Source organism: Sphaerodactylus townsendi, linkage group LG01 (genome assembly GCF_021028975.2).
Source record: "Sphaerodactylus townsendi isolate TG3544 linkage group LG01, MPM_Stown_v2.3, whole genome shotgun sequence".
NCBI classification, from domain to species: domain Eukaryota; kingdom Metazoa; phylum Chordata; class Lepidosauria; order Squamata; family Sphaerodactylidae; genus Sphaerodactylus; species Sphaerodactylus townsendi.
This window is the reverse complement of record NC_059425.1, coordinates 189153904-189179953: the sequence shown is the minus strand read 5'-3', so window position 1 is coordinate 189179953 and position 26050 is coordinate 189153904. Positions and strand designations below refer to the sequence as shown.

General features: G+C 44.2%; 1 protein-coding gene across 6 annotated transcripts in view; it reads left to right on the top strand.

The window, feature by feature from the left end:
• The window catches only part of EHBP1 (EH domain binding protein 1), a 453701-nt gene that overhangs the window by 218853 nt on the left and 208798 nt on the right, over positions 1-26050 (top strand). For all 6 annotated transcript variants that reach the window (XM_048501846.1, XM_048501837.1, XM_048501820.1 and 3 more), the window contains 2 exons: positions 12663-12841; positions 13523-13571. In XM_048501846.1, coding sequence (XP_048357803.1) covers positions 12663-12841; positions 13523-13571 — 228 coding nt within the window. The remainder of the gene's footprint in view (positions 1-12662; positions 12842-13522; positions 13572-26050) is intronic.

The following is a 26050-nucleotide window of genomic DNA, read 5'->3' as shown; positions in this document are numbered from 1 at the left end:
GGGCCCCCACAATGGTGTTGTTGTTCAGTTATTTACAGTAGTAATGCTATGGCACCATGCTGGCAAATATGGCGGAAACTACCAGATTTTTTTCCCCAGTCTTTCAAAAGCTGGTCTCACCGGACCAAATTGATCAATTTTGTCGCATAAATTAAATTAAAATTTTTAAATTCGATTTTGAATGGAAGTACAATTAATTGTCACTGTTTTGAATTTTATTATGATCGTACTTAGTTAGACCTCTTCCGCACATGCAGAATAATGCACATTCAATCCATTTTCACAACTGTTTGCAAGTGGATTTTGCTATCCACACAGTAAAATTCAGCTGCAAAGTGCATTGGAAGTGGATTGAAAGTGCATTATTCTGCATGTGTGGAAGTGGCCTAAGTCATGCAAACTGATATTATAATAATGCTTTTATAGGGTAGGGTAGTGGCACAGGGGATGAGTTTATGGAACCGGTGTCTGCAAAATGCTTGGGAACCACTGATCCAGGGAAGCTAATTTCCCTGGCAAGTGAGTAGTTTGAGTCTTGCAAGCGTAATTGCTTGCCTGTATCTTGGAACTGTCAGGTTAAACTAGCATTTTGGAATTGTAAGTCCCAGCTGTGTACAGTTTCCTTCAGCAAACAATGAAGCCCAGTTGATGTTTTGGTGCATGTTGTCCAATCTCCTGCTCTTACATTCAGGCTCATTCCGCATGTGCAGAATAATGCACTTTCAAACTGCTTTCAGTGCTCTTTGAAGCTGTGCGGAATGGCAAAATCCACTTGCAAACAGTTGTGAAAGTGGTTTGAAAACGCATTATTTTGCGTGTGCGGAAGGGGCCTAATTACATTCAGTGAAGAGTCAGCTCTGCGAATGTCAAGTCACATTAAAGTTTCAACATGCATTCATGTAAAAAGAAGAAAAGTGTTCACATTTGCGGCCACCTCTAGGGTAATTGAACCTCGGGATGAATCACAGAGTCTGGCTTATACCATGCACCAACCATAGCTTGTGTAAACAATGTACTCTTGCGCAACAAAACCCACTGTAGCTTGGCTATGCCGTGTGTCAAACATACACCACCATGGCTTGTGTAAGCAGTGCACTCTTAAGCAACAGAGCCCAGTGTAACTTTTAAAATCTGAATGGGCGCAGGAGGCCCTTCCACGCTTGTAAATGGGTTGTGCATTGTACCTTCAGTGTTCGTTGAAAACTGAAAAGGTGCATGGAATTGTGATAAAACAAAGTATCCAAGTCTGTAAGTAAACTCTATTAAACACAACGGAACTTATTTCCAGACAGTGGTAAGCATCTGTTTTTCCAGTGTGCAAAATTATTCCCGTCTGAAACTGGAAACACGTTAGCGTTCAAAAATACGCAGTGTCTCTCTAGGACAGTGTTTCCCAACCTTTTCGAGGTCAGGGTACCCTTGACCTCACTCTTCATCTCTCACGGTACCCCTGCTGCCACCCTCCACCTTCCCCTCCCATTGCCCCTGCTTGCCACACACCCCATCTTCCCCTCCCAGGGTGAAGGGAAGCACTGGGGGCGGGGGTGGCTGTTGACCTTGTGGCAGGCCCTGCCCCATGGGCCAGCTCCATGTCCTTGCTGGCGCCGGTGGGAGACACCACAAAAATGAGGGGGGCGGCGGTAGTGTTGCCGCGGTACCCCTGGGACATGCTCATGGCACCCCAGGGTACCAGGGAACCCTGGTTGAGAATGGCTGCTCTAGGATCTGTATCCCTCCTGAATTGTCTGCATCTTCATTCAAAATCTTCTGAAAGAAGGCAGGGTGTTTGCGGGAGCTTTTACACATGTAGGTCAAAATCAAGCTGGAAACTGTCCCTGCGAACTATTGCTGTGCGTTGTGGTTCACACCCATACGCAACATGCTTAGACTTGGCTGGTAATTATAATTGAGCTGTAAAATATTTTGACAGTTGTTAACCATTGTGTGGAAGTGAGCAAGCTATCATGGAGCATTAAAGGGCCAGGATTTGATTTAGGTATTTCACCTGGCTGAGTTTTTGTTAAATTAAATGAAATAAGTAAAATTGGTTAGTTTACAACTCCATAACAGCTTTATGCAGCTGGGAAGATTTATTTTGTGTGCGCCGAATTTCTTTAAAAGCTTGATTTTGTAAAACAGACAACAGCCACAATATCTTGTTGAGGATTTTTTTTTAAAAAAAAATGCAAGTCTTTGCTTGATGATGGCTGAAAGAATCGCACCAATTTTTAATAATTGTACCTGCCATCTGGGTCATAAATGCATTATTTTAAAAAAGAGTTCTGCTGAAATCAGTGGGTCTGTGTTCTGTTCTGGTTGCTCAAAATCTGGGCGAGAATACATTTCCTAAGAAAACAGTTTCAGCGGTAGACCTCTGTCCCTTTTAAATGACCGTTTTATTGATCGGCTTTTAAGTGTTTTGCAAGTCCAAGCAGGGAGCTAAATTAGGAATATATGCAGGAAATTTGCCGAAGGTAAAAAAAAAAACCTGGGCACACAGCCAGTTCAGATAAAAGAATGCCTGCGTAGAATTGGGAAGAGGCTGGGCAGCATTAACTGTTTGCTCAACAGACAGCTGTTAGCTGAATCATCTTGCAAAATTGGACAGAAAGTAGTATAACATTTAGGGAAATTGCATTTGAATATGTAAAAGCTACTGTACGTAGGTGGGCAGATGACTCTTACTAGCTTTTGTTTAGTAAGTCCTTTTAGGACAAGGTAGCTCTTATCATCAACCCTGCATCTTTATCAGTGACTGTACTGCTGGCATCATTCCAGAGTTGCCAACCTCCAGGTGGGGCCTGAAGCTCTCTTGGAATTACAGCTGATTTCCAGACTGCAGTGACCAACCCATCCGGAGAAAATGAGAGCTGCGAGGTAGACTCCATGGCACAATATCCTGCTAATGTCCCTCCCCTCCTCCAGGTTCTGCTCCCACATCTCCAGAAACTTCCCAACACAGAGTTTGCCAATCCCATTCAGAGTAGCATGAGCGAATCAAAGAACCCCTTTTCTCTTACTTAAATCAACTCTCCAAGTTCTGGCCATTGACTGTCTGTATAGCAGTGGGCAGTGGCGTAGCGCCCATGGGACAGGGGGTGTCATGCCCCGGGAGGAGGCGTGAGTGTGGTGTGGGCGTTCCGAGGGGCCGTGCGGCAGGGCGCGCACGTACCCCGGGCGCAGTTTTCCCTTGCTCCACCTCTGGCAGTGGGGAGATATGTAGGTATGGGAGCAAAGATGCTTGAAAAAAGGCGCATTTCCTCAAATAGTTGAACTCACCTCAGAATGAGTAAATAAATTGATACCTTTTCTTGTTGATGCACAGTCTAGCTTATCGGAGTCAGTGCTGCGTCGGCTGTGGGTGGAGTTTTATTGTTCGCCAGGTTTGAATTTATCTTTATTGTTTGCATTTTGATTGATGTTGGTGTGTTTAAAAAGCGGCGGCCTGTGTTTCACATTGTGCCTTTTTTCAACATTCCCAGTCATGAAGTCAGGTATTTTCATCACAAGGTGACAGGACTTCAAGGCATGATATCAGGATGGAAGACAACAAATGATCTAGTCACTTGGGTGGAGTTTCTCTGTGTTTTTCTCCTATTGCCCCTTGTGGAGAAGAGAATGCACTATCAGTTCACTCCTAAGCAAAGTTGACTCTTTCTAAGTTCCATGAGTCTTTGGACTTAGAATAGTGTGTGTGTTCTTAGAACTGCATTGTAAATTTCCTATGGTGCTAGAATGTTGCAGGCTATCTGCTGTAAGGAGTAGCAAAATACTAGCAACTCCTGACTGCTGTCTTAGCATATGACGTTGCCCCCCTTGCTGACCTACTAGCAGGGAAGCCAGGACCATCACAAAGACAGGGTCTGTCTGTTGTTCAGTACAGCCACCTAAATAGCCCAAAACTATCTTTGAAAGCTAAGCAGAGTCTTTGAAAGCTAAGCAGAGTCAGCCACGTTTAATACTAGGATGGGAGAACCAGGGTTGCTAGGTAGAGGCAGGCAATCGCAGCCCCCCTCTGGCCATCTCTTGCCTGGAAAACTCCGTGGTCTTGTGGTTGCCATATCTCCATTCTGACTTGATGGGACTTAATTATGTTGTTGTTGTTGTTGTTGTTGTTGTTGTTGTTGTAGATTTCACAGCTGCCAGATCTTTAGCTGGTTGTTGGCCTTCATTACAATTCGAGCCTCACCCAGAAGCCTAGGAAGTTGTAATGTATCTAGGCTGTGAAATCTACAATAAATAATAATAATAATAATAATAATAATAATAATAATAATAATAATAATAATAATAATAATAATAATAATACATAACTTCAACTTCAACAACCTTTATTGGCATAATAATACAATTCTATCAACGGAGAATTCAGTCACCAAACAGGTAATGAAAATAAAATTATGAATAAATATCAGTACATAAATTGAAAGCTAAAACAAGGGGGAGAGGGGGAGAAAGGAATTAGGCAAGTTAACCCTTGGATCTCTGGATTATATACAGGTCAAGAAATTTGGCTACTGGATCTGTTACCTCGCTGCTGGTGTTATCTAATAAAAAGACGATCTTCTGCAAATCGGATGCGTGCTCTTTTTTTTTGCTAACAGCGGGGATAGCCATTTTGTTCTAGGTGCCATAAGGGGGGGGACAGTATAATAAAATATGTACTATGGAGTCTGGACAGTCCCCATTACGTGCACAAAACCTTTGCTGATGGGGAGTTTTGGCAAATCTCCCTGATAACACAGCTGATAGGAGAGCATTACAGTGGACCTGGATGGGATTAATTGATGAAGTGATTTAGCCCCCCTGCTTCCCGAGCAGGGGATACCCAGGGCAAGAGGGGAGCAAGACCTTGGGGCCTTTTCAATTAAAGTTTGGTGCTCCTGATCCAGAAGCCGCCTTTTCAGGAGTTGAAATATTTCTTTGGATGAAAATACAGTCAAGGAATCCAAAGAGTAGCCCAGCTTAAGGATTTTGGACTCAATATGGCCCCACCATTCAGATTGAAGGGAAAGCTGTAGTGATTTATTAATCAGAGCTGCGGCTTCACAATTGAAACATAGACGTAACCAAAAATTAAAAGTGACAAGCCGGGCCCTTGTCTCCAGTAGATAATTGTCCAGTTTCAAGGCACAGTGTAGCGTAGGGCACACAGTGGGGCACACCCAGGAGCCTATACAGGAACCGTGATTGTACCTGCTCAACTGAGTTAGACCAGGAGCCTATCCAAAGCAAGACTCCGTATAGAAGCTGCTGGGAAACCTGGGCATTAAACACTTTAATCGGCGCAGGTACATATTGTTTGTCCTTGTTGTTAAAAAAAACTGTATGATGGCCGCAACGCTGGCCTCACAGTTCGTGATCGCGTGGTCTCTATGGCTAACCCAGTTTCCTCTGTAATGAAGGTGCAGACCCAGATATTTGAAATAATTGACCTGTTCCAGATGATGGCCTCCTAATAGCCATCAAGATGGCTTCCAGGATCTTGAAAACACTACGATCTTAGATTTTTGAAGATTTTGTGTTAGGCCATTGTTAAGACAATCTGGAGAGCTGCAGGTTGCAGACCCCTGTTCCAGGGGATCTCCCAGGTGCCACCTGGAGTCTGGTATCTAGTTGGTGTACATTACAAATAATGACAACTTGCTGGGGGAGAGAATTGGCTGTTAAAATATATATATATAGTGAGCCAGAGACGGTATCTTGTTAAAAGAAAGGAAAAGAACCTGTCCGGCTCTAGTGCGAAATATACAAATCTATTTTAATGAAAATAATTCAAACATCGACATACCAGAACAACAACTCTTAATCAACAACATATTATGCACAACAACAACAACACAACGAACAATATACACACAGAGGATCCCAAATATAATAATATAATATTAAGTCTCTGTAATGGAGTAAGAGATCCACTAATGACGCAGAAGGATACCAATGTCTGATGTCTTTAAAAACTCAACTTCAAGAATTAGCTGTCCAGTGCTTTAAAATCTGCAGTTTCCTAGCCTCTGTGATCATATTCAGTTTGAGTGCGCTGTTTCCTTAGTGCAGACCTTAGCAGACCAGGTGCTCGGCAGCAGCAGCAGCAGAAGGCCATTGCTTTCACATCCTGCACGTGAGCTCCCAAAGGCACCTGGTGGGCCACTGCGAGTAGCAGAGTGCTGGACTAGATGGACTCTGGTCAGATCCAGCAGGCTAGTTCTTACGTTCTTACTTTGAGGGGTTTTTTTTACATTCTTCTCAACTTCCCTTTTTTTGCGTAACTCATTTGTTCCAATGAATTCTATACAATAATCCAGTCTTTCTGTTATCCTGGAGAAAGATGTGTATCTCCTGACTCACCTGTCGACCTTATGCTTCACCTGTCGACCTTTGGCTTCATTATCTCCCCAGAACTAAACAGCTGTTGAGATAGTGTGCTAATCACTTTTGTCCAACCATATTTCAGTTCTACAGTGTAAGCTTGTATACAAACTTTTATTTATTTTGTTAATTTTACATTTGTTTTTGGTAAATTGTATATACCTGTATCTTTCAAGGTGGGACCATTACAGTTCTAAAGATTCTTACAGGTCATCGATAGAAACAGTCAAATTTTACTTGTTTGGCGTGCTGCTAGATTGGGCAGATAGCTCTGTCAGCTAGATAGTATCACTGCGTATGCTTTCCAAAGTAACCTGTGACTGAGTAACTCAATTTAATTGAAAACACTTGGATTTAAGTAGACTAAGGTTGTAATCCAATACTCACTTGGGAGTAAGTCCCTCTTAAATAAAGGGGGGACTTGCTTCTGAATCGTCATTCAGAAGAGTACACTGTTAATTTGCCTAGCAATTCCACTTAATTTTATTGCAGATCAATTAATTGCATTCAAAAAGCATAATCCTGTGCAGACATACACTGTTCATTTTTAGGAGCAGCAGTGGCATAGTGGTTAAGAGCAGGTGCATTCTAATCTGGAGGAACCAGGTTTGATTCCCCCCCTCTGCTGTTTGAGCTTTCTGCGAGGAGGCTTATGTGTGAAATTCAAGATTAGCCTGTGCACTCCCCCCACCACGCCAACTTCTGGGTGACCTTGGGCTAGTCACAGCTTCTCGGAGCTCTCTCAGCCCCACCAGCGTCACAGGATGCTTGTTTGTGAGGGGGGGAAGGGCAAAGGAGGTATGTCAGCCCCCGAGTCTCCTACAGAAGAGAAGCGGGGGGATATAAATCCAACTCTTCTTCTTCTTCTACATACAGAGGAGGAGATTGTGAATGCTAAGTACACACACTCCAACAACGAGGAAATCAATGGAACATCAAAATTCAGCCTTTGCTGTAGTCTTCACGCAATGTTGAAGGCTACAGAAAATCTTTCTAACACAATGTGACATCTTTAATTTCTTCAGCTAAGGCAGGGTATTTTTTTTTCCTGTCAGGAATGCCTCCTTAGACTGCCTAGTTAACACATTCCAAGTAATTACTTTGATTTTGTTTTGTTTTGCTTCAATCTGCTTTGAAGAAGCATATTTTCATTTACTGAGAGAGCAAAGAATGTTTGTTGAATGTGACCGACAGCTGACACTCCATGGGGTTGTGAAGGTTTTTGCTGAACCTCATTATTACATCATCAATTATGTCAGCATGTGACAGAACATTGATAGTTTAGTTGAACTAAAATTATATTCATTTAACATCTTCCGATAAACAATTAAAAGTTTAAACCCAAACCATTGAAGGTAATAAAACATTTTCCTTTTGGTGGCGAGTAATCAGCAGAATGTGAAGGGCAAGCAAAAAAAAAAAAAGGATACAGGACAATCCTATGGTGGGGGCTCAATCTTCCAGCAGTGGCGTAGGAGGTTAAGAGCTCATGTATCTAATCTGGAGGAACCGGGTTTGATTCCCAGCTCTGCCGCCTGAGCTGTGGAGGCTGATCTGGGGAATTCAGATTAGCCTGTACACTCCCACACACGCCAGCTGGGTGACCTTGGGCTAGTCACAGCTTCTCGGAGCTCTCTCAGCCCCACCTACCTCACAGTGTGTTTGTTGTGAGGGGGAAAGGGCTAGGAGATTGTCAGCCCCTTTGAGTCTCCTGCAGGAGAGAAAGGGGGGATATAAATCCAAACTCTTCTTCTTCTTCTTCAATCTTGTTGTGGGCCCATAGCGTTAAAAACGTTCTCCTGTTTCAATTTAAATTGTTACCTCTTGGACTAAAGCTAATTTACACCTTGATCTCATCTATTACATGCTCTTAGCCAGAGGTGACTGCCGAACTGGTAACTAATCGGCTGGAATCCCACCAGGGCGGCTGCATATCGGGCCGCGCTGCCAGCCCAGAGGCGCGTGGCCCGATCAGCAGCCGGCCGGCCGGCCGGCCGGCCCCCTACATCCATCCCCCCTCAGCAGCCACCTTCCCTTGCCTCACCCCTCGCCTCGCCTCACCCCACCCCTCACCTCTTCCCTCGCCTCACCCCTGCCCAACATCGGAAAGAGGGCACAGCACAGCCGCCAGGCGGTAAGTGGGCAGTGGGGGCACGCAGCTGAGGCGGAGCGAACCGCTGGCTAGAATTTTAGAATCCCACCACTGCTCATAGCCTTTTACTTACATGAGATTTGCATTTTCACACTTTTAAGGTTTGGTGTACTAGTCTCGTAAACTTCCATTGAGAGCCAGCACGATATCGTGATTAGAATGTTGGACTAAAATGTGGGAGATCCAAGTTCAGATACCGGCTCTGCCATGGAAAATCACGGGATGACCTTGGGCCAGTCCCACACTTCCCTCTGCACCGACCTCACAGAGTTGTAGGGATCCAAGTGGGCCGCATTATGACAATTCAACATCTCCCAGTCCCACTTTATGCCATCATGTGGCCTTGTGTGCGCCCAGACCTATTTGCCTCCGAATGGTATCAACTTCTTAAATCAAAAATCTACTCTCTAGGTTTAATACTTGAAGACCTCTGTATGCTGTCACCCAGAGAGATTCTGCAAACCTTAAAAAGCAGACTTCTAGAACAGGAATACCATATCTTGTTGGGCCAAGCAAATAAATCATGCTCACCCCTTTCTGTTGGAATAGTACCAGAACAGGGACACATAGCCAAATATCTTGAACTATTAACTGAACCCCAACAGAGATGGATTATTACAAGGGCCAGATGCAATACTTTTCCATCGGCCATTACAAAGGGTCGCTACCTATCTATCCCTCTCCAGGATCGGGTCTGTCCACACTGTAAAAACCAAGTGGAGACTCTTGCTCACATTATACTTGACTGTCCGAGATAGGTGAGTATTAGGAATTTCTCTCCTGGGCGGGTCTTAGACAAATCTGAAAGAGACTCTGACAACTCTGTTGTGGAGCTTTTGTTAAATAACACAGAGGCCGTGCTCTTGGAAAAAGTAGCAAAATTTCTTTTACAAGTGACAGAATTTTCTAAGTAACGTCCAGTGCTAGATACAGTTTACCGTATATACTCATGTACAAGTCGAATTTTTCAGCACATTTTTAATGCTGAAAAAGCTCCCCTCGACTTATATGCGGGTCATTAAATTTTTGTGTGTGTTTTTACTTTGCTGGCCAGCAGGGGGCGCAGTTTTTATGCTAGCGACACCAAATTTTCAGGGTACCCTCAGAAGACACTCCTGATGATACCAGCCAAGTTTGGTGAAGTTTGGTTCCGGGAGTCCAACGTTATGGACCCCCAAAGGAGGTGCCCCATTCTCCATTGTTTTCAATGGGAGCTATTAGTAGATGGGGCTACCCATTTGAGGGACCATAACTTTGGACCCTCTGAACCAAACTTCACCAAACCTGGCTGGTCTCATCAGGAGAGTCTCTTTATGATACCAGCCAGGTTTGGTGAAGTTTGGGTCAGGGGATCCAAAGTTATTGATCCCCAAAAGGGTGCCCCATCCCCCATTGTTTACAATGGAAGCTAATAGTAGATTTTCCATTTCTGATAATATCCCTCTTAAAATCTAAGTTGAGTTACATTTGGACATACAGATGATGATGAAGAATCCAGTTTTGAAGGATTTTAACTCTTGTGTTTTAGCTTGGTTGCTGATTGAGCTAAGGTTTTTGTACTTTTAAAGTTATTGTTGATACCATATTGTTTTTGTTGACCCTCTTTTCCACTTACAGAGCCAGTTTACTGTTTTTCTTTGAAATAAATATTCAAAAACATTTAACCTACTGATGCCTCAATTGATGTAATTTTATTGGTATCTATTTTTATTTTTGAAATTTACCAGCAGCTGCTGCATTTCCCACCCTCGACTTATACACGAGTCAATAAGTTTTCCCATTTTTTTGTGGTAAAATTAGGTGCCTTGACTTATATGCGGGTTGACTTATACACGAGTATATACGGTATCTATCTGTGTTTTGAATGTACTTTTGATTTGAACTTCAGAAATGTCTGTAATGCTCTGGAGCCTATTTTAATATGCCTAATAAAGGTTGTTGTATTGTATTGTATGTGTCCTTGCCTCAGGATTTTGAAATTTTTTGGATGCTGGAGACGTCGCAAGGCTCAAACAAATGAGACGAAAATTGTCATCTAGTTCTGTAGAGGAACCCAAGCAGATTTCAGGCTCTTGCAGCCTCAGTTTGCCTCACGTAGGGAAGGGAAAGAAGATTTAACCTATGGTGACCAGCCGTCCCGATTTTCGCGGGACACTCACGCTTTTGCGTAGAGTGTCCCGCGTCCCGCCAGGCTTATGCCATTGTCCCGATTAGGGACAATGGCCCGCAGCAGCACACTGCCTTTTGCGGCGGCGCTCCCCAGTCAGGAAACAGGGAAGCGCCCCAGAAGGCACTGCGGCAGCCGCAGTGCCTTCTGGGGCGCTTCCCTGTTTCCTGACTGGGGAGCGCTGCCGCAAAAGGCAGTGTGCTGCTGCGGGTGTGCGCGCACGCCCCGCTTTTTCATTGGAAAAATCTGGTCACTTTAATTTAACCCTTTGGTGTCCATAGTATTCTTATTTGTGATCTGACTCTCTGCTTTGTTGTTACTATTGTAAAGGAAAAAAATGTTCTTGCTGTCTGTGTTTCTCAGTGACTTGCCTTAGAGTTGCCACTTATCTTTTGTGGAGCTCCTTTATTGCTAGGCAGCTGTCCTTGCCCTGCTGAGCTGTCCCCTGCTCATACCTGCACTTAATTCTGGGCATAGAGACCAACAGCACCTGTTGAATTGCTAAATTGGTGACGGGAGCTGAGGGCTCCATGTGACGTGTTGGTATGGTGCACTTTGTACACCCCATCTTAGGTTTAAGACCGGGCCCTTAAGGGAAAAAAATAAAGGTACAAAATGCTGATTGCTTTAGAGAACAGGGAAACAAAACTTTTTTTTAAAAAAAGGATTTCAACTATTACCATTTTCTGTTCCTTTTCACTTTCATCTGCAAGAACTTTTTGACAAGACCTTTTTGTCATGCAAATCAGTCCATTAGGAATACACCCAAGTATTAACACTTAAAACAACAACAACAATAGACATTCTTCATTTGGCCAATTATTTGGCATTGTGTGTCTGCAGTGCTGAAGGCTATACCAATTAGATACTATCTTTTTGCCTTATGTGTGAGGTTTATTTATGTAATCGCACCTTATTTGTCTAATAGTCAGTAAAAATGCGGAATGACCTTTGCTGTACTCCTGTTGTAATGACTGTAATGTCTTCTCCCACGAGTTCTAGAAGCATAAATCAAAATATAGGTTGACATTTTAATTGCTTAGCACTGGCATGCTTTAGTCAAGTGGGGGCATCGTTGGCCTTTCCCAAGTAGGCAGTTTGAGAGGACGGTTTCTTTGCAAACTTGTACTGCTGAGAACCAAGATACAGTTTGTGAGGGTGTATTTTTAACCTTTGATTGTGGCATTCCTTGCGCGCTTGGCATTTTGGGGAATGTATATACCAAAATATTTTTCAAAGCCAAATAACCGTGTTCATGATTTTTTTTTCCACAATAGTACTTGAGATTTTTGGACGCGTTCCCATTCTGCAGCTCTTCCTATTTAAGTACCTGCAAGAAACACTCTCATCCTCCCCCTCCCAACAAAAACAAACAAAAAACTGGTTAAGAAATATTTTGTGCGCGAGCCAAAGACTTGTCTTTTGTGGAATACACAAAGCTGAAAGAGCAAATGCCGATGTTTTAAAGTCCTTTTATCATTGTACTCCGCTTGCTTGTAATTGTTCCATTTTTATAGTATCTCGACTCTTGTTCTCGTAGTGTGGCTCAGCGCTAGATCCCACCTTCTGGCCCACACTGCTTTTGGAGAACTGGGAAGCCGTCTTTGTGCCATGAGTGTTGAATCAAGGAAGCATAACATAAATTACCGGCTACACAGCAATATGCCTTAAAGTCTTAAAGCACTTTATTTTACTGCCTCTCTCAAGATAGTTCTTGGCCTGTTCTTGTGTGTAGGGCTGGAATCTTGCGTCTCACATCCTTGGGAGACAAGTGCCCAAAGGCGAAGTCTGTACATAATGACTTGAGATGTGTGTGTCTTTTTCCAAGTTGTAGTGATTGTGAACTGACAGCTGTGAAGGACTTCAACTGACATCAAAGGATGCAGAATCATCTAGTTAGGTCAATTAATGTTAATACTTGTCTCCCATGAAATTCTTTAATGCTTTTTCTTTTCTTTTCTCTGATTTTTCCAGCCAAGCCCAATACCAAGTCCTGTTTTGGGGAGGAAGCCAAATGCCAGTCAGTCATTGCTTGCTTGGTGCAAAGAAGTTACAAAAAACTACAGGGGAGTGAAAATCACAAATTTCACTACGTCCTGGCGGAATGGATTATCTTTCTGTGCAATATTACACCACTTTAGGCCGGATTTGATGTAAGTAAAAATACGGTCCCGTTGCACTGAAACTGGTTGCTCATTGTGCTGAAATTGAACATCCAACTTTACAAATCCAGCTTGATTTCTGGGAAGGCGCCCGTGGTTTTCCCATTTTTTAAAATGTCGCCATCCCACGAGAGGGAGCAGAAAACGAGGAACAGCCCCATACTGTGGTCCCTTGCTGTTTCTACCCTCTGCTCCGAGTCCCCTTTCTCTTTCATGCATTTTTCTTCTGAACCCTCGTACAAAGCACAGGCTCCAAGGTTATTATGAAAATTGTGTTGTGTTGAAATGAGATGAGCCCACTAAGCGTATAGCTCTTTTGTGCAATGACAACGGAGGATTACCTCGTGGCAAATGTGGTTGTCAGAGTTACCTTCAAGTACCCTGCCTTAGGTCCCCCCCCCCCCCCCGTTTTGAGATGAAAAGCTTCAGGCAAGGAAAGATGCAGGCTGTGTATTTATATATATATTTTTGATCGATTCTTTTAATTTTCCACACTGCTAGTTTTGCTGATTGCATTGCTGCGATATTTCTAATTCCTGTATGATGCTGTTTTTATGTTGATTTCGTTCCCCCCACCCCACCCCCACCCTGGATAGTGATCTGGATTCTTTTTTTTAACCGCTGCTTTTATCAAAATCCTGTCCATACTCACGGTGCCGTTTCCTTCCCCAGTGATTACAAGTCCCTGAATCCTCAAGATATTAAAGAGAACAACAAAAAGGTAGGAACTGTGGAGGGGGGGGGGAGGCAGAGATTGCTTTGATTTTGGATCGCTGCAGGTTTTTATTAATTTGAATGATATGAGGTGGCAATGTAAGGTCACGACCGTAGATCATGAAAGGTTTTGAGTCTCCCGTGGCTCAAATTGGATACCTTATTGACTCTAGTTTGTTGTGGTCTTTAACAATTCACAAGAAGTGCCATGTTGGCATTAGGGCCGTGGTGGCGAACCTTTAGCACTCCAGATATGGACTACAGTTCCCATCAGCCCCTGCCTAATGGCCATGCTGGCAGGGGCTGATGGGAATTGTAGTCCATAACATTTGGAGTGCCAAAGGTTCGCCACCACAGCATTAGGGTTTAATGTTTATATCACTTGTGCAGCCCTCATCTCACTGGTCTAGTCTAACCTAATCTCATCAGCTCTCGAAAGCTAAGCAGGCGTGGCCCGAGTTAGTATTTGAATGAGAGACCACCCAGGAAGAACAAGAGCTGGCTTTTGTACCCCACTTTTTTCTACCTTTAAGGAGTCTTATAATCGCTTTCTCTCGTTCCCACAACAGACCCCTTGTGAGGCAGGTGGAGCTGAGAGAGTCCTGAGAGAACTATGACTAGCCCAAGGCCCCCAAGCAGGCTTCCTGCGTAGGACAGGGAAACAAATCCGGTCCACCAGATTACTGTCTGCTGCTCACGTGGAGTCGTACGGAATCCACCCCAGTTTTCCAGATTATTATTTATTTTTTGTTATTATTTATTAGGCTTGATAAACCGCCCAACCCCCGAAGGGCTCCGGGCGGTGTACAATGAGACATAAAACAGATACAATATAAGGTCTCATAAATACAATATAGCGATAAAACATGAAAATACATGAAAATACATGATAGCAGCAATTCCAAAAATTTCAGATAAAAATACATGCACAGATGCATGCACAGATGGCGCCCAACCCAAAGGCCAGGAGGGCCAGCATTGCCCAAAAATGGATGGAATCAGCAATCAGGCAATGCTGAAGATGGCAAAACTGTCGTGGGGGCTTCAGAGGGGGCAGGCAGTCTGCGGCTGGCATCCCCAAAGGCCTGGTGGAATAACTCGGTCTTACAGGCCCTGCGGAACTCGCCAAGGTCCCGCAGGGCCCGGACAGCAGATGGTAAAGATTAGAGTTCACCGCTCATGTAGAGGAGCAGGGAAACAAACCCAGTTCACCAGATTAGCATCCACAGCTCGTGTGGAGGAGTGGGGGATCAACCCCAGTCTCCAGATTAGAGTCCACCGCTCATTACCACTACACCACGCTGGATGCTCAGGGTTGCTCCATGAAGGAAGTCAATGGCAAACCACCTCTGAACGCCTCGCCTTGAAAACCCTTCCAGGTCACAAGGGCCCTTTCCCCACTTACCGTTTGCGGCGCGCTACTCTCAGCGCGAGTCATTTCTGGCGCGGGGTCGTGTTCCCCACTGCCCCCGCGCTCTGCGGGGGTCATCAAAAGGTGCCGTTTTTTCAGCGCCAGAAATGACGCGCGCTGAGGGGACGCGAGAGCGGCAGAGTCGGGGCGGCTGCGTTGTCGCCGCCCGGACTCGTGGGGAGCGCTGCTGGACCCCGCGCTATTTGGGGAGAGTAGCGCGCAGCAAACGGTAAGTGGGGAAAGGGCCAAGGAGTCAGCTGTGACTAGACAGTGTTTTCCACCAGCAGCCTTTGTCAACTGTGAAAGAGAGAGAAAAGGAAAAGCGGGAGGTCTTTGGTGATCATCCTATTTTGGTCTTAATAATTTAATTATCAGCACAGTGTGTCATTGTTCTATAATTATCTTGCTTCGAGGCTCGCGTGGCCACTACTTTAATGTGAAAGATCTCATGGCTGCAGTTATAATAGGCGCCGGCGATGGTATTTATTTAAGAAAGAGAGAGAAGCAGAGATAAAACTTCACATGGACTTTTTATCCGGTGCAGTCAATTAAACCGAGCAATAAGGTGCATTGAGTTTTTTACATTATGCAGAGCATTGGGAAAAAAAATTTGTTGTAAGAAGTTTTTGTTTTAAAGAAGATGACAAAAAATATTAATGAAATAACCGTTGGATGGCATTCCAGGCCCAGGTTTTTTAATCCTTAATAAAATTAGGTAATCTAATACTCTTTCGATGTAAAAGGTTATAAAGGGACATTCTAAAATGAGTTTTGTGATTTGAGGCTCCATCTAACAATACCAAGGATACACTTTGGTTCTTAATGCTGCCTCCCTACAAAAGTCTTTTGCTGCAGTTGCAAACTTTAATTTCCATAAGAGTCAAGTCGTTGGCCCTAGAGGGATCCGTTTTAAAATTGCTCATTTTCCACTTGATTCGCCTACAACAAAACTCTCTGCAAATCAGCTCAATTTGTTTTATTGGGTGCTTTTTTTTCATCTAGGCAGTGTGACTTCATACTTCAAATGGATCTCCTTTGTATTTCAGTTTATGAAATTTAAGATAATGCATGCGGGGGGGGGGGGATTAAATGTCCTCCTTTAAAATGCTCCCTGTCTCGTAGGTAGGAAACAAATACAATTCATTAGAGAAATACAAGCATCTAGAGGAGGAAGTGTGAAATAACGTAGATTCTCGGTATGGATCTAATCTTGCCTAAATCATGTTCAAACCACATGCGGGCAACATTGAGGAAGTTGGCTGGTATTTATATGTCCTTCCTCCCCGAACACGAGAGAAGTGTCAAAAATACCCCGTTCTCGTTGCTGTAGCAGCAAAGTGTAGAAAGTTTGCTGGAAAAGAAGAGTGAAGAATGTGCTCTCAGAGCAGATGCTTTGCCTTCTTTTTTGAAATTATCCATTAAGCCATTTGATGACCTAAGAGGATTATCTGTGACATCACACTGATTTCTATTGCGGCGTGTTTAACTTCAAAATCCTGCAACGACGAGAGCTAATCAAACATGACTTCAAGGCCCTTTGAGAACTATAAGAACTAATCAAACATGATTATAAGCCACTGCAAATAGAAGTTTGATTTTTTTTTCCCCGAACAAATGCTGTTAAATGTACAACCCAATTAAGGCCATTTTTTTATTTCTTAAAAATGGTGACCAAGGGTGGGAAGGGGGGTATCGTACGAAACTGATTAGCCGGTTTCTTTAATAGGGACTCTAATTTGGATCATTCCTTTTATTAAAGAAGCAATTGTTGATGCCGAGCCGTGTTTTTTCGCCTTTCATCACTTTGCAACTCTTTGCCTGACAGCTACGCTGAGTATCTCAGTTGCTTCCTGCAGATTTGTTTCCTAGGCTCACACAGTTCTGCCCGATAACCCCATGTGCCCTTGATTGGAATGAGCACAGCCCTGGGAACAATCGCCAAGTATAAATTCCATGCAGATGTATAGCACATTTGACAATGACTCCGCCTGACCAATTAAAACTCCATCCATGGATGCATAAGACCTCTTTTGTCCAGTTCTGTCCTGTAAATTGATGGGGGATGAGAAGTAAAAGAAAACGGAGGAACCTGAATTTAGCTGTAAGCATTAACTTGTGCAAGCTCACCTTCCGGAAGCATTAGGAGAGATTTTGCTCACGAAACGGATTTTCTCCTACGAATACATACATTTGGCTGAAAGTTCTGAAAAATTACAGATTAAACTCCAGTGGGGGGGGGGGGGGTTGTTTGCCATCCCAGGTGGCTCCTTAAATTTTGTTCCTATTTTGTGAAAACTGCATTGAATTGGGGGGGGGGGTAGAGTTCGAGGAGATATTTACCTTTGACATCTGACCTTGGCCAATATGTCAGCTAAACAATAGAGGGGTGTTTAGAATACAGCCGGTGATGGTTTTGTTGACGGACTGCGATTGATGTCTGTCAGTCATTTAGCCAGAGTGGTGACGGTGTTCATTTTTCAGTTGTTAATTAAGCAACGGTTATGAGTAGGAAATAGAAGACAAAATTTGCGTACCTGCAAAGGTAGTTTTCTGTTCTGCTTGTAAACCTCTTAAGGTTTAAAAGGATTCTTGCATTAAAACATTTTTTTTAATTTCACAAGTGTGACGGGCATTAAAATTCAGTCCTCCTAATTACTTCCATTTGACTCATAATAATGAGCCTTCGGATTCGTTAGGTGTTTTCGACGTTTTATGTCTCCTGTAACACACATTATGTCTGTATGAATATAAATATTTTAATATTAAGTCCTGTCTTAATGGATAATGGAGTGAGGCAATGAAAACAGGCAACTCGGCATATATATTTTTTAACTTCTCAGACTCTAGTGCAGCAAAACAGACCCATAGCTTCTCTGCCATTTCTGGAAGGGCATGAATGTTTTCTGTGAATTTACTTAAGTGCCAAACTATGATATCACTGGCAGCCATTTGGTCTGAAATTCCTTTTCATAAAAATGAACAAAGTCATATTTAAATCTATCTAACCATGCAGGGTATTTTTATTGTGCTCTTTTCCCAAGAGTAGGATCTTGGTGGCACAGAGTACTGTGTCTGTAGTACTGCACTCAAAACTCTGCGCACAACTTGAGTTCGATCCTGATGGAAGTCAGTTTCAGGCAGCTGGCTCCAGTCGCGAAGCTACCAGGGGATGGGGGGGTGCGCCACGCACCGGGCGCACGACTTTGGGTCACGTGGGGGGCCGAAAATTCCCCCCTCCCCCTTCCCCCCTGTGGCACTTCCCCCCCACACTTACTTTAGGAAACCTAGCAGGCTGGAGAACAGGGTCTCCTGGGAAATGTAGTTCCCAGGGTCTCTTGGGAAATCTAGTTCCCACACAGGCAGGCCTGTTCTCCAGCCTGCTCGGTTTCCTAAAGTAAGTGTGTGGGGGGGTGCTGCGGGGGGGGAGCCAGAGTGCGCACCGGGCGCACTCTGGCCCAGCTACGCCTCTGGCTGGCTCAAAGTCAGTTTGCTTTCCATCCTTCTGAGGCTGGTAAAATGAGTACCTGACTTGCTGAGATGAAGTATAGATGACCACAGAAGGCAGTGGCAAAGCACCCCTTAAACAAAGCCTGCCCAGTAAATGTTGTGATGTGACGTCACCCCATAGGTCAATAATGATCCAGTGCTTGCTTTCTTTACCCTCTTTTCCCCAAGGAGCATTGAGGGAGCTCAGAGCAGCCTGCATGGCTCTTGCTTCCCAGTTTTATTTTCACAACAGTCCTGTGAGGTAGGTGTCGCTGGGAGAGAGTGACTGGCCCAAGAATCCCTCAGCACGTTTGATGTCAGAATTAGGATTGAAACCTGGATCTTTCTGGTCTAGTGTGGTATACCAAGCAGGGCGCCTCAGTGCTTCAGTAAGTGAAGTAATGGGAAATGCCATCCACTACTAGAAGGAGAAGTTGGCATTAGCCCGCCCCAGTATCCAACCATGGTGTAGTCTACTGGTCAGTGTCAAGATCAGACTATGAGCCCCCTTACTTATTCCATCTTCACTGCCCAAAATGAGATTCAGAGTCAGAGACCTTTATTACGCATATACAACATAGGGACAAAGAACAGAAGTAAATCCAGTAAAGAACAATGTGAATAATGTGAACAGAAGCCAAGGGAACCTAATCCAAAACACACAGCAGAAATTTGGCTACAGTTTCAGTTATTTCAGCCTAAGGACTGAGAGCAAAAAAGTCATTTTTGCATTGGTAGGAAGGTCCGAGAACACGACCGAGGTTAAGGCAGAGACGTTGGGCCTAAGCCAGTGATGGCGAACCTTTTTGAGACCGAATGGCCCAATTGCAACCCAAAACCCACTTACTTATCGCAAAGTGCCAACACGGCAATTTAACTTGAATACTGAGGTTTTAGTTTAGAAAAAACAGTTGGTTAGGAGCTTGGTGGTAGTTGTTGACTTTGCTTTGAAGCAACCATGCAACTCTTCTAACGAGTGAATCATGGCCCTAGGAGGGTTTGCTCAGAAGCAAGCCCCATTGCCAGCAACCGAGCTTACTCCCAGATAAAGGATTGCACTTTAGTTCTTTGCATGAAAATCAGTGGGCTTTAACAGCGATTTACAGGGTTACTTACACTGCTTCTTCAAAACTAGGTCTTAGGTTTAATGCTAATATTCAAGCCCAGCGGCCCAGGCCATCCTACATGTGGGGAGGGGATTCTCTCCCCCCCCCTCATATGATGAACTCTGTTTGCATGTGCCCACAGAGAGGGCTCTGAGTGCCACCACTGGCACCCGTGCCATAAGTTCACCATCACTGGCCTAAGCTATGAAATTACTTAAGGGAGGAGGAGGGGGAGGAGGAGGATTTATATCCCCCCTTTCTCTCCTGCAAGGAGACTCAAAGGGGCTGACAAACTCCTTTCCCTTATGTTCAAGCGAGTCAGTATAAGAAGGGCAGAAAGAACAGTGTCAAAAAATTAGATTCAGAACTCTAGCTGAGCAGCAGATATGCATCCATTCATGCCACACACCTGAGGCTGTGGATGCTCTTATAGGGGTGTGTAGTGTGCCTTTGCTGGCCCAACCCTTCGACTCTGGTGCACTCATCCAAAATGGTGAACAGAGTGTATGCATGAGGAGCGTTAACACTTAGGGCAGGGGTCTCCAATCTTTTTGAGCCTATGTGCACCTCTGGAATTTCTACACAGAATGGTGGGCACAGTCACAAAATGGCTACCACAGCTTACTGTCAGTCGCTCAGTGAAGATCCTTGGTTCTGTGGGGGCAGGCTGCTGCCAAAGCAACATTGTTAAAAATATGTCAAACCAACCAAATCTCTGGTGGCCAATCAGAAGCTTGACTGGGAAAAGCCCCACGTGGCCCTGCCTAATTTCTAAAAGCTCTTGGTAGGCATCAGGAAATATGTTAGCACCCATGGGTACCATGTTGGAGACCCCTGACTTAGGAGTTGTGTCCCTACTTCAGATGACCACAGGTCGATTCCGCACTTGCGTTATCGACCTAAGTTCGAGCTGCGTTCGACCTAAGTGCTCCGCACAACCACTGGGATCGACGTGGTTTTGTACCAGCTTCGCCCTGTGTAACGGTCAAATTTCCAACTCCAGTTGGGAATGACTACTTTTTCAGGGAACCACGCTCGAACTCAGCTCGATTCCAGTAAAGTGCAGAATCTCTGGTGCCAGGAGTCCCCCATTCAGCCAATCACAGCTGAGTGTTTCGGGCATACGTACAGCTGGCCAATCAAAAAACGGCACCTTCGTCCCTCCATTCCTGTGGCAGTTTTTTCTTATAACGTGTGTGAGGATAGACGGAACATGGCCGTAGAACAGTAGCCAATTGGAACGGAGTGGTGAAGAGGCACAGGATGATCCCGCCCTCCGAGCTGGGATCAAGCTGGTTTCAGTAGGGAACAACAATGGCTTCGATCTAGGTCAATACCCTTCTCAGGGAACTAGGTCGAACCTGTTTTACTCGTATGTGGAATTGCCCACATAGAGGTTGGAAGATGCCAGCAGGGTCAGTCCTGCTTCTCACATGTTCATGTTCATATGGCTGAACGCCTGACTGCCCCACCCCCTTATCTACACGGTAGAGTACCCTCCTTCCAGAGGTTCACTAGGCACCTACTCTCTGTCCTCTTCACCCAGGTGTTTGGCTGATTCTGCCCACTGGGAGGGGCCCCGAAGTTGCCTGTACACCTCTCCCTTTTTGTGAGTGGGTGTGGTGAGTGCTGGAGATTTTAGATTTTGGGGGAGGTTAGGATGGGATATTGTGGTGATTATACTGTTGAATTTTACTGTTGTGATTTTACTATTGCATGGGGGGGGGTTGCAACCCTTCCTGAGACTGTGGTAAAGGGTGGGGAACAAATGTAAATAAATAAATATTGTCAGACATGCTGCTTGAACAGAAGCACCTAATCAGACCACCAAGTTGCCACGAGAGGATGACTTTTTGCGCCATCAAGTTACCTCATGAGCTCTTCAGTCTTATTTTAGTCAATTAAAAAAAAGTGTTAATCACAGTCTTAACCAAAATACATCAAGGCTGTTTACCATGTGAAAAGAATAATACAAACATTAAAACCAACATTAAAATATGAGGAAGCACAACAGCTGAATTGGAAGACCTTAGAATCCAATTCAAGAGTAAAACGAAATATGAACTAGCAGTCTTATCATCATAGTTTATTTACGGTCATTGACCAGCAAGATCCAAAAGAATTAAAATCATAAAATTTACAGATATTACAAATATACAGATTAAAACAGTTAACAAAATGCAGATAATAGGCCTCAGGAACTCAGAACATCAGCTCAAGATAATGAGTGGAATGTCAGTCTAATAATAATTAATAATAAGGATTAGCTGGCAGAGCCAATAGTGCTCTGTCGGGCCTTCCTGATTTTACTTGCTATCCAGGCAAACTTGGCAACAGAATACGTTAGATTTTTATTGGTATCTGATAACAGTATTTTAACCTTTTCTTTCTTAGCCAAAGGAGAGTTTGTCTGGTCAAAGGACAGAAGCATCCAACGTATCTCATCATAGTATGAGCATTCAAATAATATATGTTCCGAGTTTTCAACACCTCCTATTTGACAACTGCAAATTCTACCCTCAGTTGGTACTTTGTTATAAATCCCGTTGGTATAGTTCAGGGGTAGGGAACCTTTAACACTCAAAGAGCCATTTGGACCCGTTTTCCACGGGAAAATAAAACACTTGGAGCCACAAATAATTTTTGACATTTAAAATAAAGATAACACTTTATTTTTTACCTTTTACTCCGCTCATTCTGAGAAGCGCATGGAGGTGCCCGCCCTGCTGCCTGCAGGGTGGGCAAGGATGGGGCCGGCTGCTCGGCTCGTGGAGCCACAGTGCAAGGGCAGAAGAGCTGCATGCGGCTCTCGAGCCGCAGGTTCCCTACCCCTGGTATAGTTAGACGAAAGGGTGTTGTAACGGAGTAGGCTGTAGGCTCTTCAATCGTTAACGTTAAACAAAGAAGTAAGATAAGGCATTATTGAAAGTTTATTCAGCATTATTTTACTGAAAATTGGGTGTTTAAGTTTATTCAGATCGTGTTGCCTCTCGACATCTATGATTCTAAGTTTAACAAGATCCCTAGCTCTACCGTAATTCATGCTGGTAATTAGTTGTTGAGAGAGTCCATAATGTGATAGTTTCCGTAAAACTGCTCTAAGCCACGGGGGAACGAATATGTCTTTGCACAGAGGAAAGCCGGGGAGGTGTCAGTCAAATGCTAGGTGGAAAAAAGAGTCTTGCGCCTAAAACTGGGCAATGGGTTCTGGGCGACCAGGTGTATGAGACGGGAGTTCCACCATCAAGACACCATCACTGAAAAGCACCTAAGGATCATCTACTTCACTTCTGAAGGTGGACCTAGCTTCTGAAAGTAGACATCATTTTTGAAGGTGCACCAACCAGTCCCACTGGTTATCATTTTTTTTTTTTTGCTAGGAAGGTTTGTGTGTGAGGAAGTGGTCCTTAAATACCTTGGATCCAGACAATTGAGCTTTAAAGGCTCTAGCATTTTTTACTGAGAGGAGACAAGAAGAGTTTGGATTTATATCCTGCTTTTCTCTCCTGTGAGGAGATTCGTGGCTTACAAACTCCTTCCCCTTGTGGGCAATCCCCACAACAGACCCTTTGAGGTCAGTGGGACTGAGAGTGCTTTGAAGAACTTAATTAGCCCAAGGTCACCCAACAGGAATGTAGGAGTGGGAAAACACAATCTGCTTCTCCAGATTAAGAGTCCACAGCTCCTAACCACTATACCACCTAGGGCAGTGATAGCGAACCTTTTTGAGACCAAGTGCCCAAATTTCAACCCAAAACCCACTTATTTATCGCAAAGTGCCAACATGGCAATTTAACCTGAATACTGAGGTTTTAGTTTAGAAAAAATGGTTGGCTCCAAGGCACGCGTTACTTGGGAGCAAGTTTGGTGGTAGTTGGTGGCTTTGCTTTGAAGCAACCATGCAATGTTTCCAACGGGTGAATCACGACCCCAGAAGGGTTTAGAAGCAAGCCCCATTGCCAGCAACCGAGCTTACTCCCTGGTAAAGGATTGTGCTTTAGTTCTTCCCATGAAAATTAGTGGGGTTTAACAGCACTTAACAGGGTTACCTACATGGCGTGCCCAGAGGCCCAGGCCAGCCTAGATGTGTGTGTGTGGGGGGGTGATTTTCTGCCCCCCCCCCAAGACGAACTCTGTGCATGTGTGCCCACAGAGAGGGCTCTGAGTGCCACCTCTGGCACCCATGCCATAGGTTCGCCACCACTGACCTAGGGAGCCCAGAAGTGAATGGGTAGGCACTATAGCTCTTTCTGAACTTGTGGGGTATACCCCCATAGTAAATGCTAGTTGGCATTCTCCCTACTGCATTTTGCACCAATCAAATCTCCTGAACAGTCTCCACAGGCAGCCTCGCAAAGAGCACCGTGGGCATTCTGAAGACTTAAGAAACTTACGTTGATGTGTTTGAAAGAATTTCAATAAAACTTCCTTAAGATCAGTAATTATGACAGATTTTAAGGCTCTTTTAAAATTAAGTGGTTGGGAATGCTGACGGAACTTCAAATTATTTTGAATGCTATAGGACATGAGCAATCACTACATGGCTATTGAAAACAGGTTCTGGTGGGTTTCCCGGGCTTTGTGGCTGTGGTCTGGTGGATCTTGTTCCTAACATTTCGCCTGCATCTGTGGTTGGCATCTTCAGAGGTGTATCACCGAGGGAAGTCTGTTACACACTGTGTGAAAGTTTAGGGGAACCAATACATTGTTCAAACAGGAGGAGGAAATGTGGATACTGGTTCATGGTGCTTATGAGAAGCTCCTGCAACGTCCGTCCGTTTTATAGAAGGCAGTAACAGTGAAAAGGTTCCTGTGCAACGTCTTTCTGAGAATGGAGCAGTCATTGGAACTGACACCAGCAATGAAAACTCTACACAGAATGGCCCAGCTACGCCTCTGGCAGTTATTATTACTTGGCATATGATCAGGACGCAATGATCAAAGTTTACCATTTTCATTTAGTAGGTAATCATAAAAAGACAGCAATAAGAAGTAAAAATCTGATCTGTCGACTTGACCCTGGTGTTTAACTTTTCAGGGCTGTGCGATGGGTTGTTTTTTTTTCAAGCATATTTTTTCTCAAGATAAAACACCTGTCTGGTTTTATTTACAGGACAGGGGTTTGATTGTTAGGAACCTTTTAACACTCAAAAGAGCCATTTGGACCTCGTTTTTCACAGGAAAGAAAGAACACTTGGAGCCTGACAAATGAATTTTTTTTATATTTAAAAATAAAGAGAACACTATATATATTGGGGTTTTTTCTACCTTTTTACTCCGCTTCATTCCTGAGAAGTGCATGGATGCATGCAAAATAGCAGAGGCGGGCAAAAGAGATGAAAGCCGGTGGCCTCCGGCCACTTGCGCCGGCTGCCGGGAAAGCGCCCACCCTGCTCAAACGGGGCGGGTGAGAGGGGAAGCCCACGGCGCGGCCCAGCCAACCGTGGGCAGTTGGTGCGCCCGCCCTGCTGCCTGCAGGATGGGGCTGGTGGCTCTGCTCGTGGAGCCGCAGTGCAAGGGCAGAAGAGCCGCATGCGGCTCTCGAGCCGCAGGTTCCCTACCCCTGATTTAGGACATTATAATTTTTAGTAATTGACACCCCAAATCTTCCAAAAGTTGGTCTGTTGGTCTCCAGGGTGAGATCCTGTGGATGCCTCCGAATATTCGGTGCTGCTCTGACCGTATTTTTTTAGAGCAGACCTTTTGCCACCCCAGATCATCTCTGACTTCTTTCTTCAGCGCTTGCCATGGAATCGATGGATTTACTATTTATGTTATTTTTATTATATTGAATTTATATCCTGCCCATTCTCGGCCAAGGCCAAGCTCAAGCTGTATTATTTAGACAGGCAATGCCCAGTTTCCTGATCATTATCTTCTGCATGTGCCTGTATCCTTCGACATCCCTCGTAAACTGTGACATGTGTTGGTGTTACGTGGTGTCAAGTCCCTTCCAACTTTCAGCAGTCCTATGAATGAATGGCCCCAACATGAATAGGCTGGATGACCTGATTTCCTCAGATCTCAGAAGCTGAGCAGGGGCGACCTTGTCAAGTGTTTGGATGGAAGACGTCCAAATAATACCAGTGTCATGACAAAGAGGCCAGGCCGTGGCAAACCACCTCTGAACGTCTCTTGCCTTTAAAACGCCACCAGGTGTTGCCAGAAGTCAGATGTGACTTGACAGCAGAACAAAAATGACAAAACATCCTACAAAAATGTCTACAACGAGCCTTTATTGGCATTCAAAGGTTAAAAAAAGAAACAAGACCCACAGTGTACAAAAACTACAGCAATATGTGGTGCATATGCATTTTTAAAAGGCTGTTACCCTTTCATTATGACTAAAGGAAAGTTTGCAACAGTCTCCCAGAATATCTAATAATAATAATAATAATAATAATAATAATAATAATAATAATAATAATAATAATAATAATAATAATAATAATAATAGTGGGGACTCCCTGTCCCCACTACTCT